Here is a 21,023-nt window from a genome sequence, read left to right as displayed (position 1 = left end):
TTCTTGTACATAGGGGGGCAGTATTATAGTAGTTATATTCTTGTACATAGGGGGCAGTATTATAGTAGTTATATTCTTGTACATAGGAGGCAGTATTATAGTAGTTATATTCTTGTACATAGGGGCAGTATTATAGTAGTTATATTCTTGTATATAGGGGGCAGTATTATAGTAGTTATATTCTTGTACATAGGGGCAGTATTATAGTAGTTATATTCTTGTATATAGGGGGCAGTATTATAGTAGTTATATTCTTGTACATAGGGGCAGTATTATAGTAGTTATATTCTTGTACATAGGGGCAGTATTATAGTAGTTATATTCTTGTACATAGGGGCAGTATTATAGTAGTTATATTCTTGTACATAGGGGGCAGTATTATAGTAGTTACACTATATTCTTGTACATAGGGGCAGTATTATAGTAGTTATATTCTTGTACATAGGGACAGTATTATAGTAGTTATATTCTTGTACATAGGTGCAGTATTATAGTAGTTATATTCTTGTACATAGGAGCAGTATTATAGTAGTTATATTCTTGTATATAGGGGGCAGTATTATAGTAGTTATATTCTTGTACATAGGGGCAGTATTATAGTAGTTATATTCTTGTACATAGGGGCAGTATTATAGTAGTTATATTCTTGTACATAGGGGCAGTATTATAGTAGTTATATTCTTGTACATAGGGGCAGTATTATAGTAGTTATATTCTTGTACATAGGAGCAGTATTATAGTAGTTATATTCTTGTATATAGGGGGCAGTATTATAGTAGTTATATTCTTGTACATAGGGGCAGTATTATAGTAGTTATATTCTTGTACATAGGGGCAGTATTATAGTAGTTATATTCTTGTACATAGGGGCAGTATTATAGTAGTTATATTCTTGTACATAGGGGGCAGTATTATAGTAGTTACACTATATTCTTGTACATAGGGGCAGTATTATAGTAGTTATATTCTTGTACATAGGGACAGTATTATAGTAGTTATATTCTTGTACATAGGAGCAGTATTATAGTAGTTATATTCTTGTACATAGGAGCAGTATTATAGTAGTTATATTCTTGTACATAGGGACAGTATTATAGTAGTTATATTCTTGTACATAGGGACAGTATTATAGTAGTTATATTCTTGTACATAGGTGCAGTATTATAGTAGTTATATTCTTGTACATAGGGGCAGTATTATAGTAGTTATATTCTTGTATATAGGGGCAGTATTATAGTAGTTATATTGTTGTACATAGGGGCAGTATTATAGTAATTATATTCATGTACGTAGGAGCGGTATTATATTACTAGGATATTTTCTTGCAGGACAGGATTGGTGTTGTAGTGCTACTTTGTTTCCTGTAAATGCTATCTATCCATATAATGTAATCTTTAAATACCCAAATTAAAAGATTGTAAGCCTGTAAAGTCAGATTCATACAACTGATTTTCTTTATTTTTCTGATATTTCACATCAAATTAAATAGGTGGAAATCATTAAAAAATGTTATTTAATAAAAATGAAAGAAAAAAATAAAAGTAATTTTGGAGTTTCGTTTGTGGAATGCCAACCAATAAGGCTATGTGCACACGATGCAGATTTCCTGCGGATCCGCAGCGGATTTTTCCGCGCAGAAACGCTGCAGATCCGCACTGTGATTTACAGTACAATGTAAATCAATGGAAAAAAAAACCCGCTGTGCACACACTGCGGTTTTTTCCGCGCGGTTTTTGTGCGGTCCAAAAAAAGCAGCATGTCACTTCTTTTGTGCGGTTTTCCACCTGCTCCATTCTCCAAATCCGCAGGGGGAAAACAGCACAAAAACCGCAATAAAAAAGAAATCCGTAGGAAAATTGCAGGTCATTAGACCTGCGGATTTCGTAAAATCTGCGCGGAAAAATCCTTAGGACGAAAATCTATGTGTGCACTTAGCCTAAGACATTGATGTTGTGAGATAAAGGTGCGCCATAGTCTGGAAAAATCGTCCTAATGTCTGTATGTAACGTATTAATTTCCCATCTTCAAGTTATTATTTCAGTGAAGAATCTGAGATGTTGGTGACGTCCTCCAGACAACCAGGGATCATATCTTCTGACCAAGCAATGCGACCCTGCAGGAAGGGAAAAACCAGTATAAGTCTCTTATATTGTGAGATCTTCCACCTTTTTCCTTGAGGACACTGGATTACAGCTTTAAGAACAGAGATTGTGGTGTTACATTGTGACATGATTGTATGGAGTTCCAGGGGTTTTACAAATCTGTATCTAGACATCAATTTCAAGAGAGAGCGGCTTGTTGGTGTTCCTTGAGGAGCTCATCCCAGCCTCATACCTCTCCTGTAAAGTGAGCAAGTCTGAGCTGCAATACTGCAGACAACCTGTGGGCAGGTGGGCGCTGTTTTCAGAAGTCACCACTTTATTTCATTGCAGCCATTTGGTGAATTCAAAAAAGTTCATTTATTTTTCTTATTAATGTGCACTCTGCACCCCATCTTGACTGAAAAAAACAAATGTAGAAAGTTTTGCAATTTATTAAAGAAAAACTGAAATATCTCATGGTCATAAGTCTTCAGCCCCTTTGCTCGGACACTCATATGTAAGTCCCATGCTGTCCATTTCCTTGTGATCCTCCTTGAGATGGTTCTACTCCTTCATTGGAGTCCAGCTGTGTGTCATTAAACTGATAGGACTTGATTTGTAGAGGCGCACACCTGTCTATATAAGACCTCACAGCTCACAGTGCATGTCACACCAAATGAGAATCATGAGGCCAAAGGAACTGGCCAAGGAGCTCAGAGACAGAATGGTGGCAAGGCACAGATCTGGCCAAGGTTACAGAAGAATTTCTGCAGTACTCAAGGTTCCTAAGAGCACAGTGGCCTCCACAATCCCTTACATGGAAGAAGTTTGGTACCACCAGAAGTCTTTCCTAGACCTGGCCGTCCAGCCAGACTGAGCAATCGTGGGAGAAGAGCCTTGGTGAGAGAGGTAAAGAAGAACCCCAAGATCACTGTGGCTGAGCTCCACAGATGCAGTAGGGAGATGGGAGAAAGTTCCACAAAGTCACCTATCACTGCAGCCCTCCACCAGTCGGGCCTTTATGGCAGAGTGGCCTGACAGAAGCCTCTCCTCAGTGCCAGACAAATGAAAACCCGCATAGAGTTTGCTAAAAACCACATGAAGGACTCCCAGACTATGAGGAATAAGATTTTCTGGTCTGATGAGACGAAGAACTTTTTGGTGCTAATTCTAAGTGGTATGTGTGGAGAAAACCAGGCACTGCTCATCACCTGCCCAATACAATCCCTACAGTGAAACATGGTGGAGGCAGCATTATGCTATGGGGGTGTTTTTCAGCTGCAGGGACTAGGATGACTGGTTGTAACTGAAGGAAACATGAATGCGGCCAAGTACAGAGATATCCTGAATGAAAACCTCTTCCAGAATGCTCAGGACCTCAGACTTGGCCAAAGGTTCACCTTCCAACAAGACAATGACCCTAAGCACACACCTAAAATAACAAAGGAGTGGCTTCAGAACAACTCTGTGACCATTCCTGACTGACCCAGCCAGAGCCCTGACCTAAACCCAACTGAGCATCTCTGGAGAGACCTGAAAATGGCTGTCCACCAACATTCACCATCCAACCTGACGGAACTGGAGAGGATCTGCAAGGAAGAATGGCCGAGGATCCCCAAATCGAGGGATGAAAAACTTGTGGCATCATTCCCAAGAAGACTCATGGTTGTACTAGCTCAAAGGGTACTTCTACTCAATACTGAGCAAAGGGTCTGAATACTTATGACCATGTGAGATTTCAGTTTTTCTTTCTTAATAAATTTGCAAAAATTTCTAGATTTTTTTTTTTCAGTCAAGATGCGGTGCAGAGTGTACATTAATGAGGAAAAATGAACTTTATAGAATTTACCAAATGGCTGCAATGAAGCAAAGAGTGAAAAATTTAAAGGGGTCTGAATACTTTCCGTACCCACTGTATATTCATATAAAAATATATCTAAAAATGTTTTTATTTTTCAATCCCATAAGCGTGCAGTAAATATAATTGTTAAGGACGGCGGAACGCACTAAATATTAAATAACGGAAAGTGCGTTCGCCGCCCGGGGTCCACCGTGCAGAAGGTGTTAACACTGCTGCTAGATAATGGCGCACACTAAATATGGCGGTATTATTGCACGCAGGTTGGACGTCAACCGGTGTGCGCTGGGCGTACTCTGTTAGCTTCACAGAGATGCCTAAGGTATAAACATAAATGCTGAGCCTGTTGGACTCACGGGTCTCAGAGAAGTGCACGTACGGTATCTGGTCACAGGAGCTGGGCCCTAGGCAGAGGGTCAGCGTCCGTCTAGACCTACCGTGCATGCGGCGTCGCAACTGCGGACGCCAAGGGGAACTGCAGACTGCAGGAGTACTGTCGGACGCTAGCACTGTGGAGGATGCTAGTGTGACCTGTAGCGCGCCACAGACTGGCACTGACTCTAAGCCTAAGTCCCTGTACACACTCGTAATATCAAAGGGAGGGGAGTCATTCGCAGGTTCATACATCCATCATCATTCGCACAGTAGCAACTAGAGGCTATACTAGCGCATGGCCGAGCGGCCATACGAACCTTTAATAGCCAGGACCTTCCGGAAGCTTCCAGATCCCTGAGATGGACCAATCAGATCACGAGAAGGACCTGGGCATGTGACTCCCGATCTCCAATGGGAGATCGTCTCGTGAGCATGCCCAGTAGAGCGACGGAGGGACTTAGCCTCTGCAGCGATTTGCTGCAGAACAGCCTGCATTGCTATTGCTGACCCAAAGGTGGCAGCAACAGCCAGACCCACAGAGCAGGTCTGGGCAGAGCGTCTGGGACGCTGAGCAAGCTCCTCTGCGGTCCATGGATAATGGGAGACCGCAGAATGTGAGGCTCTGGATCCCTGCTGAGCTGCTGCAGGAGCCCGATGCCAAACAATAACACAGTAGTGTGTGACGTCTCTTTACTTACCACTTATGAGGGCACAAGAATCAGACGCTGCTCGTTGTTGTCATCTACAAGATAATGAACAGATGCTGTATACAGCGAGTGACACAAAATACGCGCTTATAGATAACAAGGGGCATAGACCACAGACCTATGAAGTTATGTTACAGTGGGGCAAAAAAGTATTTAGTCAGTCAGCAATAGTGCAAGTTCCACCACTTAAAAAGATGAGAGGCGTCTGTAATTTACATCATAGGTAGACCTCAACTATGGGAGACAAACTGAGAAAAAAAAATCCAGAAAATCACATTGTCTGTTTTTTTTTCATTTTATTTGCATATTATGGTGGAAAATAAGTATTTGGTCAGAAACAAAATTTCATCTCAATACTTTGTGATATATCCTTTGTTGGCAATGACAGAGGTCAAACGTTTTCTGTAAGTCTTCACAAGGTTGCCACACACTGTTGTTGGTATGTTGGCCCATTCCTCCATGCAGATCTCCTCTAGAGCAGTGATGTTTTTGGCTTTTCGCTTGGCAACACGGACTTTCAACTCCCTCCAAAGGTTTTCTGTAGGGTTGAGATCTGGAGACTGGCTAGGCCACTCCAGGACCTTGAAATGCTTCTTACGAAGCCACTCCTTCGTTGCCCTGGCGGTGTGCTTTGGATCATTGTCATGTTGAAAGACCCAGCCACGTTTCATCATCAATGCCCTTGCTGATGGAAGGAGGTTTGCACTCAAAATCTCACGATACATGGCCCCATTTATTCTTTCATGTACCCGGATCAGTCGTCCTGGCCCCTTTGCAGAGAAACAGCCCCAAAGCATGATGTTTCCACCACCATGCTTTACAGCAGGTATGGTGTCTGATGGATGCAACTCAGTATTCTTTTTCCTCCAAACACGACAAGTTGTGTTTCTACCAAACAGTTCCAGTTTGGTTTCATCAGACCATAGGACATTCTCCCAAAACTCCTCTGGATCATCCAAATGCTCTCTAGCAAACTTCAGACGGGCCCGGACATGTACAGGCTTAAGCAGTGGGACACGTCTGGCACTGCAGGATCTGAGTCCATGGTGGCGTAGTGTGTTACCTATGGTAGGCCTTGTTACATTGGTCCCAGCTCTCTGCAGTTCATTCACTAGGTCCCCCCACGTGGTTCTGGGATTTTTGCTCACCGTTCTTGTGATCATTCTGACCCCACGGGGTGGGATTTTGCGTGGAGCACCAGATCGAGGGAGATTATCAGTGGTCTTGTATGTCTTCCATTTTCTAATTATTGCTCCCACAGTTGATTTCTTCACTCCAAGCTGGTTGGCTATTGCAGATTCAGTCTTCCCAGCCTGGTGCAGGGCTACAATTTTGTTTCTGGTGTCCTTTGACAGCTCTTTGGTCTTCACCATAGTGGAGTTTGGAGTCAGACTGTTTGAGGGTGTGCACAGGTGTCTTTTTATACTGATAACAAGTTTAAACAGGTGCCATTACTACAGGTAATGAGTGGAGGAAAGAGGAGACTCTTAAAGAAGAAGTTACAGGTCTGTGAGAGCCAGAAATCTTGATTGCTTGTTTCTGACCAAATACTTATTTTCCACCATAATATGCAAATAAAAGGAAAAAAAAACAGACAATGTGATTTTCTGGATTTTTTTTTCTCAGTTTGTCTCCCATAGTTGAGGTCTACCTATGATGTAAATTACAGACGCCTCTCATCTTTTTAAGTGGTGGAACTTGCACTATTGCTGACTGACTAAATACTTTTTTGCCCCACTGTATATACAGTCATGGCCGAAAGTGTTGGCACCCTTGATATTGTTCCAGAAAATGATGTATTTCTCCCAGATAATTATCACAATTCCACATGTTTTGTTATACACAGGTTTATTTCCTTTGTGTGTATTGGAACAGCACAAGAAAACAGAAGAAAAAATGCTATTTGAGCAAAATGTCGCACAAAACCCTAAAAATGGGCCGAATAACTTTAAGTAATTGCACAATAGCAATAATGTTCTGGGAGAAATACTTCTTTTTCTGGATCAAGTTCAAGGGTGTCAAAACTTCCGGCTGTAATGTAAAATGTCTGTAAAGTATGATGTTTTCTGTAACATGCTATAAATCTCCCATTTCACCCTACTGAGGACATTGTAGCCTGTCACGAGCTTGCAGCATCCTCCTTCCCCCTCCTTAGCAGCTCTGTGCTTGCATTTCGTAACAGGACACCGTCTATTTCCTGTGGTAGAAAGGAAGGTTAATTAAGCTGAGTGAAAGCATTTCTCTGTCTTGGCCAAGAAGCTGGCTACAGGTATAGGAAATATTAAAAGAAACCCTAGTGTGCCCCTCCCTCGTGCCAGAGATATAATAATTACATTTCTGTGATCTGAGTGGACCCGGCTTTGCTACGGTGGCTCTTGCAAAGTTTTCAGACCTCCAGAAGCTGAGATATGGATTGCTCCCAAATGGAGTGTCTTAAGTATGGCATGTCTGATGTTGTCTTGTTAGGTTCGATAAACCACAAACAATGATACCCTTTGTGAGTTTATTCGAGCTTCTGTCGCTAAGACATTGTTATTATAAGTTTTTAGATAAATTGCAGAGAGTAGGGGGGGGGTTGGACGTCACCAGACCGCCCATTTCGTGATGTCACAGACCCAAAGAGATAAGGCATTCCCTCCCAAAATTCAGGCGAGTTTGAGCAGCAGATGCCCTGCTAGAAAGATCTGCCGATGTCTTGGGATGTCTGGTTGCGGCCCATCCCTCAGCCACATGGTCTGCCTAATACCAACTACGCACATGTAAGTGTTACTCTGCCTTTTTTTTCCTTTGTTGTTTTATACTTGTACTGTACATATTTAATGTCTCAATTTATAACAATTTTTATCTGTGTAATCACTGTCCACATTTTGGGAATAAATAATAAAATCTATCAGTCTGCCTTCGTGCTCTAAGAAATGAACTATGCGCCTTTTTAGATGATTACACTACTGTTCGGGTTGGCTTCGAACCCCTCCATTAAGTCTATAACTTAAGTGAAGAAACCAGGAGCTGGTGGCAGCGTGGTGTTTGCGGTTGGTTAGGCTAGTTGGTAGTCCGGAAGGGTCTTATATTGCTGAATGAGGTGCTGCGGCCACAGCATTGATAATTCCCTTACTGCAGTAGTCTAATTGCCCGTGCACAACAAGCAGCCCATCCGGCGACTAATTATCCTAGGTGCAGTTCCCTGACTGACCTGAGGGTAAGGGGGGCACCGGAGAGCTGCGAGTTCCAAAGTGGAACGGAGAAAGTGGGATATACATAAATCCCCGCAGTTCTTGGAAGGTTGTTAGCAGTGGTGGGGCATCCAAAATAACCCCCTGCGTTAAATTGCTAGAGCGAGATTAGCTTGCTGTGTATTTTTGGTCACATCGTGGCAGCAGTGGGATAACTAAGATAAGCCCCACTGTGCCTGTGAAAGCCGTGTGCCGGCAGTGCGTCGCGTCCCTCTGTCCGCTGACATACCGGTGTCAGTGGTGGGATTGTGACATATTGGTGGCACAGGCCGTCCGTTCGTCACACCGGCCATGACTGTATACTCTACAGCTGAACAGCCGGCCATGTGCAGGAGTTGTACAGATCTTTCATCATTACAGCAGAACATGTGCAGGAGTTGTACAAATCCTACAACCCCTGGCAAAAATTATGGAATCACCGGCCTTGGAGGATGTTCATTCAGTTGTTTAATTTTGTAGAAAAAAAGCCGATCACAGACATGGCACAAAACTAAAGTCAATTCAAAGGGCAACTTTCTGGCTTTAAGAAACACTAAAAGAAATCAAGAACAAATAATGTGGTAGTCAGTAATGGTTATTTTTTATAACCAGGCATAGGGGAAAAATTATGGAATCACTCAATTCTGAGGGAAAAAAATTATGGAATCATGAAAAACCAACAAAAATCCCTCCAACACATCACTAGTATTTTGTTGCTCCACCTCTGACTTTTCTAACAGCTTGCAGTTTCTGAGGCATGGACTTAATGAGTGTCACACAGGACTCTTCATCAGTCTGGCTCCACCTTTCTCTGATTGCTGTTGCCAGATCCGCTTTGCAGGTTGGAGCCTTGTCATGGACCATTTTCTTCAACTTCCACCAACGATTTTCAATTGGATTGAGATCCAGACTATTTGCAGGCCATGACATTGACCTCGTGTCTTTTTTCAAGGAATGTTTTCACAGTTTTTGCTCTATGGCAGGATGCATTATCATCTTGAAAAATGATTTCATCATCCCCAAACATCCTTTCAATTGATGGGATAAGAAAAGTGTCCAAAATATCAACTTAAACTTGTACATTTATTGAAGATGTAATGACAGCCATCTCCCCAGTGCCTTTACCTGACATGCAGCCCCATAGCAATGACTGTGGAAATTTGCATGTTCCCTTCAGGCAGTCATCTTTATAAATCTCATTGGAACGGCACCAAACAAAAGTTCCAGCATCATCACCTTGCCCAATGCAGATTCGCGATTCATCACTGAATATGACTTTCATCCAGTCATCCACAGTCCACGATTGCTTTTCCTTAGCCCATTGTAACCTTGTTTTTTTTTGTTTAGGTGTTAATGATGGCTTTCGTTTAGCTTTTCTGTATGTAAATCCCATTTCCTTTAGGCGGTTTCTTTCAGTTCGGTCACAGATGTTGACTCCAGTTTCCTCCCATTTGTTCCTCATTTGTTTTGTTGTGCATTTCCTGCTTTGGAGACATGTTGCTTTAAGTTTCCGGTCTTGACGTTTTGATGTCTTCCTTGGTCTACCAGTATGTTTGCCTTTAACAACCTTCCCATGTTGTTTGTATTTGGTTCAGATTTTAGACACAGCTGACTGTGAACAACCAACATCTTTTGCAGCATTGCGTGATGATTAACCCTCTTTTAAGAGTTTGATAATCCTCTCCTTTGTCTCAATTGATAGCTCTCATGTTGGAGCCATGATTCATGTCATAGAATCATAGAATCATAGAATCATAGAATCGTAGAGTTGGAAGGGACCTCCTGGGCCATCTGGTCCAACCCCCTGCTCAAAGCAGGATTCACTAAATCATCCCAGTCAGATGTCTGTCCAGCCTCTGTTTGAAGACTTCCATTGAAGGAGAACTCACCACTTCTCGTGGCAGCCTGTTCCACTCATTGATCACTCTAACTGTCAAAAAGTTTTTTCTAATATCTAATCTGTGTCTCCTCCCATTCAGTTTCATCCCATTGCTTCTAGTCTTTCCTTGTGCAAATGAGAATAAAGTTGATCCTTCTACAATGTGACAGCCCTTTAGATATTTGTAGACAGCTATTAAGTCTCCTCTCAGTCTTCTCTTTTGCAAACTAAACATTCCCAAATCCTGCAACCTTTCCTCATAAGACAGGGTTTGCAGACCGGTCACCAATCTGGTCGCTCTTTTCTGAACTTGCTCCAGTTTGTTGATGTCTTTTTTAAAATGTGGTGCCCAAAACTGGACACAATATTCCAGATGAGGTCTGACCAAAGAGGAGTAGAGGGAAATAATGACTTCACGTGATCTAGACTGTATGCTTCTGTTAATACATCCTAGAATTGCATTTGCCTTTTTTGCTGCTGCATCACACTGTTGACTCATATTCAGTCTGTGATCTATTAGTATACCCAAGTCTTTTTCACATGTGCTGTCACTTAGCCCTATTCCTCCCATTCTATATATGCTTTTTCCATTTTTATTGCCCAGATGTAGTACTTTGCATTTCTCCCTGTTAAAAACCATTCTGTTAGTTGCTGCCCACTTCTCCAGTTTATTTAAATCTTTTTGAATCCTCTCTCTCTCTTCTCTAGTATTAGCTATCCCTCCTAGCTTTGTGTCATCAGCAAATTTAATCAGTTTACCCTCAATTCCTTCATCTAAATCGTTGATAAAGATGTTGAACAATACCGGGCCCAGGACAGAGCCCTGTGGTACACCACTTGAGACATTCTTCCAACTGGATGTGCAGCCATTTACGACCACTCTTTGGGTCCGATCACTAAGCCAGTTATGAATCCACCTAACAGTTGCCTTGTCCATTCCATACTTAGTCATTTTTTCAATAAGGATTGTATGAGAGACTTTGTCAAATGCTTTGCTGAAGTCAAGATATACTATATCTACAGCATTTCCTTGATCCACCCAATCAGTGATACCGTCATAGAAGGAAATTAAGTTAGTCTGACATGACTTATTAGTTACAAACCCATGCTGACTCTGTTTAATCACTTCATTCTTATCCAGGTATTGACATACATGTTGTTTAATAATTTGTTCAAAGATCTTTCCTGGTATAGTGTCAGTCCACTTGGTGCAACAGCTCTCCAATATGTGCTCACTCCTTTGTAGATACAGACTAACGAGCAGATCTAATTTGATGCAGGTGTTAGTTTTGGGAATGAAAATTTACAGGAAGATTCCATAATTTTTTCCTCAGAATTGAGTGATTCCATAATTTTTCCCCTATACTTGGTTTAAAAAAGTAAACATTACTGACTAACATGGTGATTCCATAATTTTTGCCAGGGGTTGTACATCAGTACAGCCAGCCATGTGCAGGAGTTTTATAGATCCTACATCAGTACAGCTGGCCATGTGCAGGAGTTTTATAGATCCTACATCAGTACAGCCGGCAATGTGCAGGACTTGTACAGATCCTACATCAGTACAGCCAGCCATGTGCAGGAGTTTTATAGATCCTACATCAGTACAGCTGGCAATGTGCAGGAGTTTTATAGATCCTACATCAGTACAGCCAGCCATGTGCAGGAGTTTTATAGATCCTACATCAGTACAGCCAGCCATGTGCAGGAGTTTTATAGGTTCTACATCAGTACAGCCGGCAATGTGCATGAGTTTTATAGATCCTTCATCAGTACAGCCGGCCATGTGCAGGAGTTTTATAGATCCTACATCAGTACAGCCGGCAATGTGCTGGAGTTTTATAGATCCTACATCAGTACAGCCAGCCATGTGCAGGAGTTTTATAGATCCTACATCAGTACAGCCGGCAATGTGCAGGAGTTTTATAAATCCTACATCAGTACAGCTGGCCATGTGCAGGACTTGTACAGATCCTACATCAGTACAGCCAGCCATGTGCAGGAGTTTTATAGATTCTACATCAGTACAGCCAGCCATGTGCAGGAGTTTTATAGATCCTTCATCAGTACAGCTGGCCATGTGCAGGAGTTTTATAGATCCTACATCAGTACAGCCGGCCATGTGCAGGAGTTTTATAGATCCTACATCTGTACAGCCGGCAATGTGCAGGAGTTTTATAGATCCTACATCAGTACAGCTGGCAATGTGCAGGACTCTTATAGATCCTACGTCAGTACAGCCGGCCATGTGCAGGAGGTTTATAGATCCTACATCAGTACAGCCGGCAATGTGCAGGAGTTTTATAGATCCTACATCAGTACAGCCGGCCATGTGCAGGAGTTTTATAGATCCTACATCAGTACAGCCGGCAATGTGAGAAGTTTTATAGATCCTACATCAGTACAGCCGGCAATGTGCAGGAGTTTTATAGATCCTACATCAGTACAGCCGACAATGTGAGAAGTTTTATAGATCCTACATCAGTACAGCCGGCAATGTGCAGTAGTTTTATAGATCCTACATCAGTACAGCCGACAATGTGCAGGACTTTTATAGATCCTACATCTGTACAGCTGGCCATTTGCAGGACTCTTATAGATCCTACATCAGTACAGCCGGCCATGTGCAGGAGTTTTATAGATCCTACATCAGTACAGCCGGCCATGTGCAGGAGTTTTATAGATCCTACATCAGTACAGCCGGCAATGTGCAGGAGTTTTATAGATCCTACATCAGTACAGCCGGCCATGTGCAGGAGTTTTATAGATCCTACATCAGTACAGCCGGCAATGTGCAGGAGTTTTATAGATCCTACATCAGTACAGCCTGCCATGTGCAGGAGTTTTATAGATCCTACATCAGTACAGCCGGCCATGTGCAGGAGTTTTATAGATCCTACATCAGTACAGTCGGCAATGTGCAGGACTTTTATAGATCCTACATCAGTACAGCCGGCCATGTGCAGGAGTTTTGTTGATCCTACATCAGTACAGCCGGCCATGTGCAGGAGTTTTGTAGATCCTACATCAGTACAGCCGGCAATGTGCAGGACTTTTATAGATTCTACATCAGTACAGCCAGCAATGTGCAGGACTTTTATAGATCCTACATCATTACAGCCGGCCATGTGCAGGAGTTTTATAGATCCTACATCAGTACAGCTGGCCTTGTACATATTTTCTGGGAGAAATGCTTCATTTTCTGATACAATTTCAAGGGTGCCAACTCTTTCGGCCATCACTGTGTACACATATCCATTAGAAATGCTCACATTTTGAGCCGAAACATCAACATTTTGTATTATTAAATAGCACCTTTTTTCACCTTTAACTGGAGTACTGCCTTCATTTTTTGAACCTGTCAATCCTCTATACCACCGGCAATAATGATATGAGTCCTTTGCTGCCCTAGATTGCCAGGAACAATGAATTGCATCCTCTAGACCACGATTGATAATGATATGAGCCCTTTATTGCCCTTGATCGACAGGAATACTTTGTACTCCTCACTTCTCTAGACCACCAGGGATACTGACTTGAACATGTTTCTGCTTCAGATCCCGAGGGCTAAGGATATCAACTTCTCACTAACCTAGACTCCAGGGATAATGGCATGAACCCTTTTTGCCCTAGAATACTAGAAATAATTACATAGAACCTCACTGTCCTAGGCCATCAGGTATAAAGACACTAGCCGCTTTTAGTTCTAGACTTGAAGAGATACAGGCATTAAGTCTGTCCTAGAGCATAAGGGATCCTGTCATTAACCCCTTTTTTGCTCTTTACCCCCAAGGATCCTGATATTAAGGGGATTTTCCTCTTTCACCTATATGATATACACACTGATGTGTGCTGTTCATGAGATACCACCACTGCACATAACCAACGGAGATGGGGGATGACAGAGACACATTGCTGGACCTGGGGACAATGAATAAAGCTCAGTTTGTTTCTTTACAACAAAACTGTGCCTCTGGGAAGAAGATCGGTGAAAGAGGAAAAACCACTTCCCACCAGGGATACTAAAATTAACCTCTGAATCATCAGACTCCCAGGTATACTAACTCCTCATCATCTCTAGTCCACCAGGGTTGTTGCCACAAACCCAGTAACTACCCTGGGTAATTAGGGCTAATTTTCTAGAGTGAGGTCTATCCTCTGCTGTGTGGATCACCTTGCCTAGAGGGAGCAGAACCAGTCCCAGATTGTCCCACTCATGAGGCACTACACTGACTGTAAGCAGCCTGCAGCCTACCAACAGCAGCATGCATCTCAGCCCCCTGAACACTCCTCATTAAATGTACCACTCTTGTGTTATCTAAGGTTTGTGTTTTTGGGAAATGTTAGAGCTGGACCCATGATTGCCGCATTGTGCCACTTCCAACTCTGCAACTCTCCCAGCACCTGCTGCTCTCCTCTCCCGGTATCTGACGCTCTCCTCTCCCGGTATCTGACGCTCTCCTCTCCCGGTATCTGCAGCTCTCCTCTCCCGGTATCTGCAGCTCTCCTCTCCCGGTATCTGCAGCTCTCCTCTCCCGGTATCTGACGCTCTCCTCTCCCGGTATCTGAAGCTCTTCTCTCCCGGTATCTGACGCTCTCCTCTCCCGGTATCTGACGCTCTCCTCTCCCGGTATCTGCAGCTCTCCTCTCCCGGTATCTGCAGCTCTCCTCTCCCGGTATCTGAAGCTCTCCTCTCCCGGTATCTGAAGCTCTCCTCTCCCGGTATCTGACGCTCTCCTCTCCCGGTATCTGACGCTCTCCTCTCCCGGTATCTGACGCTCTCCTCTCCCGGTATCTGAAGCTCTCCTCTCCCGGTATCTGACGCTCTCCTCTCCCAGTATCTGACGCTCTCCTCTCCCGGTATCTGACGCTCTCCTCTCCCGGTATCTGAAGCTCTCCTCTCCCGGTATCTGAAGCTCTCCTCTCCCGGTATCTGAAGCTCTTCTCTCCCGGTATCTGACGCTCTCCTCTCCCGGTATCTGAAGCTCTCCTCTCCCGGTATCTGCAGCTCTCCTCTTCCGGTATCTGAAGCTCTCCTCTCCCGGTATCTGCAGCTCTGCTCTCCCGGTATCTGCAGCTCTCCTCTCCCGGTATCTGTAGCTCTCCTCTCGCGGTATCTGCAGCTCTCCTCTCCCGGTATCTGCAGCTCTCCTCTTCCGATATCTGCAGCTCTCCTCTTCCGGTATCTGACGCTCTCCTCTCCCGGTATCTGACGCTCTCCTCTCCCGGTATCTGACGCTCTCCTCTCCCGGTATCTGACGCTCTCCTCTCCCGGTATCTGAAGCTCTCCTCTCCCGGTATCTGAAGCTCTCCTCTCCCGGTATCTGAAGCTCTCCTCTCCCGGTATCTGACGCTCTCCTCTCCCGGTATCTGCAGCTCTCCTCTCTCGGTATCTGAAGCTCTCCTCTCCCGGTATCTGACGCTCTCCTCTCCCGGTATCTGACGCTCTCCTCTCCCGGTATCTGAAGCTCTCCTCTCCCGGTATCTGAAGCTCTCCTCTCCCGGTATCTGACGCTCTCCTCTCCCGGTATCTGCAGCTCTCCTCTCCCGGTATCTGAAGCTCTCCTCTCCCGGTATCTGAAGCTCTCCTCTCCCGGTATCTGAAGCTCTCCTCTCCCGGTATCTGAAGCTCTCCTCTCCCGGTATCTGACGCTCTCCTCTCCCGGTATCTGACGCTCTCCTCTCCCGGTATCTGAAGCTCTCCTCTCCCGGTATCTGAAGCTCTCCTCTCCCGGTATCTGACGCTCTCCTCTCCCGGTATCTGCAGCTCTCCTCTCCCGGTATCTGAAGCTCTTCTCTCCCGGTATCTGACGCTCTCCTCTCCCGGTATCTGACGCTCTCCTCTCCCGGTATCTGAAGCTCTCCTCTCCCGGTATCTGAAGCTCTCCTCTCCCGGTATCTGCAGCTCTCCTCTCCCGGTATCTGTAGCTCTCCTCTCCCGGTATCTGCAGCTCTCCTCTCCCGGTATCTGCAGCTCTCCTCTCCCGGTATCTGCAGCTCTCCTCTCCCGGTATCTGTAGCTCTCCTCTCCCGGTATCTGCAGCTCTCCTCTCCCGGTATCTGAAGCTCTCCTCTCCCGGTACCTGCAGCGCTCCTCTCCCGGTATCTGCAGCGCTCCTCTCCCGGTATCTGCAGCTCTCCCCTCCCGGTACCTGAAGCTCTCGTCTCCCAGTACCTGCACCTCTCCTGGTATCTGCATCTCTCCTCTCCCAGTATCTACAGCTCTCCCCTCCAGGTATCTACAGCTCTCCCATCCCGGTATGGTATCTACAGTTCTCCCGGTATCTGCAGCTCTCCTCTTCTGGGATCTGCAGCTCTCCCAGGATGCACAGATTTAGTTCCATAGTTTGGATATCTTTTCTCTCATTATTTCTTACTGAGCTGCCAGTGACCGGACTCCTCAGGAAATGCTTCTTCAGAAGATCCATCACCTGCAACACAAAGCACAGGAGATCCAGTCACAAACATGTCCTAAGCCCTGGACATCTGGTAAGGAGACCTTATTCTGAGCCCACACAGACAATACTGAGTGCAAAACAATTCACCCCCTACAGTCAGGATTAGTATACGCCTCTTTTGCTTTGCACCTGTGTCCAGTGTAATATCTCCCTGTCCACCTCAGGAACACCAGGGATCTATGTAGTGAATGATCTGCTAATCACTAAGTGATAAATTATAACAAGGGACAAATTCATCACCGTCCACCATGGATTATGTAAGGGATGTACAACTGTCCACCAGGAATCATGTGAAGGATATACCACTGCCCACCAGGGATCATATGCAGGATCTACCACGGCACGCTAGGGATCATGTGCAGGATGTACCACTGCCCACCAGGGATCACATGCAGGATGTACCACTGCCAAAAAGGGATCATGTGTAGAATGTAACACTGCCCACCAAGGATCATGTGATGGATGTAAGAGTGTGTATCAGGGATCATTGTTATGAATGGGTCACCGAGGTGGAAAAACCTAAACATGCTAAGCCCAGAAAAACCAGAGAGATTGGTAACTATGCAGATTGCAGATCCCTGATCCTAACCACACAACTAGCACCAGTCGTGGAGCGTACCTACGATGAACCTAGACGCCTCGTCACAGCCGGAGGACTAAATAAGCCTAAAGCAAGAAAAGGGGAAACTAACTGCCCCAGAGCAGACCCCAAAGGAATAGACAGCCCCCACACATGTATTGACGGTGAAACAAGATGAAAATACAAACACAGGCAGGAAAATAGGCTGAGCAAACGATGGGGCCCAAACTAACTAGAAAGGATAGGAAAGGAAAGACACTGTCTGCAATCTGCCCCAAACCCTACAAAATAATGTCCAACACTTCTGATAACAAAATTAACCCTGAAGTCACTAGACTTCTCCCACTATATCAGCACTCTGAAATATTCTGAGACAGAGCAAAAAGAGGCCAATCTAATAAGGGACAAAAAGCAAATTGGCAAATACAGATAAATAAGTGTGGAAATTCAGCACAGCCCCAGCCGGGGCTGGCTGACCACACAAAAAACTGAATAGAACAACAAAATCAAGTGTGAACATTAGCAGAGAAACTTAGCTTGAGCTGACTGGAACAGAGCTGAGAACCAAGACCTGACAAGCAGAAGGAATCACCAGCACCAGAGTAGGGCGTCGGCTGTCTTAAATCCAATCTGAGATTCCTGAGGTCCAATCGTCATCCTCATTATCAGGTGGCAGATCTCTACTGATTAAATCAGCCTCACTACCTCCTGTTACCACCAGAGGGAGCCCGGAAGAAGAACTCACAACTGGTAGACCAGAAAATGAACTCACAACAGATCATGTTTTGAACGTACCACTGCCCACCAGGGACCATGTGCTGAATACATCACTGCCCACCAGGAACCATGTGCTGAATACATCACTGCCCACCAGGGACCATGTGCTGAATACATTACTGGCCACCAGGGAGCATGTGCTGAATACATCACTGCCCACCAGGGACCATGTGCTGAATACATCACTGCCCACCAGGGACCATAAGCTGAATGCATCACTGGCCACCCGGGACCATGTGCTGAGTACATCACTGGCCACCATGTATCATGTGCAGGATGTACCACTGGCCACCAGGGATCATGTGCAGGATGTAGCCACCAGGGATCATATCCAGGATGTACCAATGGCCACCAGGGATGATGTGCAGGATGTACCACTGGCCACCAGGAATCATTTGCAGGATGTACCACTGGCCACCAGGGACCCTGTGCTGAATACATCACTGCCCACCAGGGACCCTGTGCTGAATACATCACTGCCCATTAACAATGTTTACTTTTATCAATATTAGAAATAATTTGTATCCAGTGTGAGGTGATTACGATTGTTTGCAGATTACTGAGGTTTCTTTTCTCACCTTTTTATCCAGGAGACATGCAAACAGCAGAATGAAGAAGCCCTGAGGGATGAAATCACGATATGGTCAGGAAATGTGCAGAGTATGGCTGCTATAACCTAGGCTTAGATATTATTCTTTATCAGTACTAAGTACAAATACTTGTACAGCTCTACTAATGCAGCGGGAGACCCCCACCCCATTACAAGGGTGGTCTTCTATTTTACACTATGTCACTTCTAATATGGTCTTCAGATAAGAATAATCCAGCTGCTAATTTACCCCATCATGATGGTAGGGCCGGTTTTAGAGAAAGTGGAGCCCTGGGAAAAGTTTAAAGTGGGGCCCCAAATGCTCCCATATTCCACATCACACAAACATTTCGGTTGTATTTACAGGTGCAGAGTTCAGGCTGTTAAATGAGCGTGATCGACGGCATTCAAGTTGTTCAACGCTTGTTCCCGAGTTTCTTTACACCAGCTGAGGAAGAATGATTGGTACAGAATGTCCTCGATACAGTATAGTGCAGGTCCCATAATGTACATACAGTATAATGCACGCCCCATGGTCCTTGATAGAGTATACTGCAGCCACACACACACACTATAATACTGTGCGTCACCCAGCTTTGCACATAGACTTGCCTCTGCACCTAGCATTCACATGGTATGTCCATCCACCCAGCTCTCCTGCTCTCCTGCTGTCTGTCTATGAAGGACACACAGTGCGTCACCCAGCTTTGCACATAGACTTGCCTCTGCACCTAGCATTCACATGGTATGTCCATCCACCCAGCTCTCCTGCTCTCCTGCTGTCTGTCTATGAAGGACACACAGTGCGTCACCCAGCTTTGCACATAGACTTGCCTCTGCACCTAGCATTCACATGGTATGTCCATCCACCCAGCTCTCCTGCTGTCTGTCTATGAAGGACACACAGTGCGTCACCCAGCTTTGCACATAGACTTGCCTCTGCACCTAGCATTCACATGGTATGCCTTTCAGCTAACCCCAGCTTACCCCAGTGTTATTTATGACCTTGTTTACTCTGGCTTGATCATATACATCTGGTCCACTCTTAATTGTCTGGCCAAGATGAGCAGAGACCACTCCTCTCTGCTTCACACCTGACTGCACTTAGTTGTACATATATTGCAGAGTACAAGTCTGCATAGACTTCAGTCTGCATTGTGATTGCTATAAGTGTGTTCTAGAAGTGTGAAGATTAATTTAAGAATTAAAACCAGAATTGAACCAGAAGGGAACTGAAGGTAACTGGACACAGTCACTGTAAACAATGTTTCTGTTTGTTTTCACTTTCACCCCAATAATCCTTCACTTTCTGCTAATTCCCCTAATCCCTACTCCTAGTAAGGAACTCTTCATCTCTTCTTCAATCCTCCCCATCCACCTCACCTCCGCCTCAAAACTGTTCCTTAACATACAATCCTCTGTCTCCAAACACAGACAGCCCCCTCATGCCCTCTCCTGCTCCCACCTGCTAACACTTTCTCTGCTCCTTCTCACTGCTGGTGATATCTCTCCAAATCCTGGTCCTCCTCACCACATTCCCACAGTCATTTCTACCTCCCATCCACGCTCTATCACAACCTTCCGTAACCTCTCCAACCTTATACCCATTCACCCAGCCCCCGCTTCCCCAGTCCCACTAACAGGAGCTCTGTGGAACGCTCGCTCTGTCTGCAACAAGCTTTCCTACATCCATGATCTTTTTGTTACTACCAAACTCTCCTTCCTCGCCATCACCGAAACCTGGCTCACCCCTTCTGACACAGCCTCTCCTGCTGCACTTTCGTATGGCGGCTTCCACCTTTCTCACACCCCCCGCCCCAGCAGCAAACATGGTGGAGGAGTTGGTTTTCTCCTGTCAGATACCTGCTCCTTCACCCCAATCCCACTGCCACCCTCTGTTACCCTCCCTTCCTTTGAGGTGCACTCTGTGCGCATCTACTCCCCCTCCAACCTCCAACTGGCTGTCATCTACCGCCCCCCAGGGCCAGCCACCACCTTCTTTGACCACTTCACCACCTGGTTACTTCATTTCCTTTCCGCGGACATCCCTACTATCATCATGGGCGACTTCAACATCCCCATTGACACTTCCCTCTCAGCTGCCACTAAACTTCTATCTCTCACTTCCTCCTTCGGCCTCACTCAATGGTCTTCTACAGCCACCCACAAAGATGGCCACACACTGGACCTCATCTTCACCCGCCTCTGCTCCCTATCTAACCTCTCTAACTCACCTCTTCCTCTCTCTGACCACAACCTGCTCACATTCTCTTCCCTCTTCACTCCATGTCTACAATCCCCACCCCACAAACTTTCACACCCTCGCAGGAATCTTAAACACCTTGACCTACACTCATTCTCCGAATCCCTCCTCCCTCTTACAGATATAAGTTCCTTACACAATGCGGATGACGCTGCCGCTCTATATAACACCACAATAGCTGTAGCTTTGGAATCCGCTGCCCCACTTACACATACCAAAACTCGCAAAATCAACAGACAGCCCT

At 45.1% G+C, this 21,023-nt stretch overlaps 1 protein-coding gene across 2 annotated transcripts in view; it reads right to left on the bottom strand.

Moving 5' to 3' along the window:
- Positions 1–1,436: 1,436 nt before the first annotated feature.
- The window catches only part of LOC141074358 (adhesion G-protein coupled receptor F1-like), a 63,025-nt gene continuing 43,438 nt past the window's right edge, over positions 1,437–21,023 (bottom strand). The window contains exons 6-9 of one of the 2 annotated variants that reach the window (XM_073562003.1): positions 18,506–18,547; positions 16,490–16,543; positions 5,013–5,056; positions 1,437–2,113 (exon numbers count right to left, since the gene is read on the bottom strand). In XM_073562003.1, the coding sequence (XP_073418104.1) occupies positions 5,033–5,056; positions 16,490–16,543; positions 18,506–18,547 (120 nt within the window). In that variant the 3' untranslated portion in view covers positions 1,437–2,113; positions 5,013–5,032. Of the gene's footprint in view, positions 2,114–5,012; positions 5,057–16,055; positions 16,544–18,505; positions 18,548–21,023 lie in introns of those variants that run through there. The other variant, XM_073562002.1, reaches the window with a different exon arrangement.

The sequence above is a fragment of the Dendrobates tinctorius genome, unplaced genomic scaffold (genome assembly GCF_039654945.1).
Source record: "Dendrobates tinctorius isolate UK_male_01 unplaced genomic scaffold, ASM3965494v1 ptg000332l, whole genome shotgun sequence".
Classification (NCBI taxonomy): domain Eukaryota; kingdom Metazoa; phylum Chordata; class Amphibia; order Anura; family Dendrobatidae; genus Dendrobates; species Dendrobates tinctorius.
Note: the sequence above shows the minus strand (reverse complement) of the source record. Positions and strands in the feature narration are given on the sequence as shown.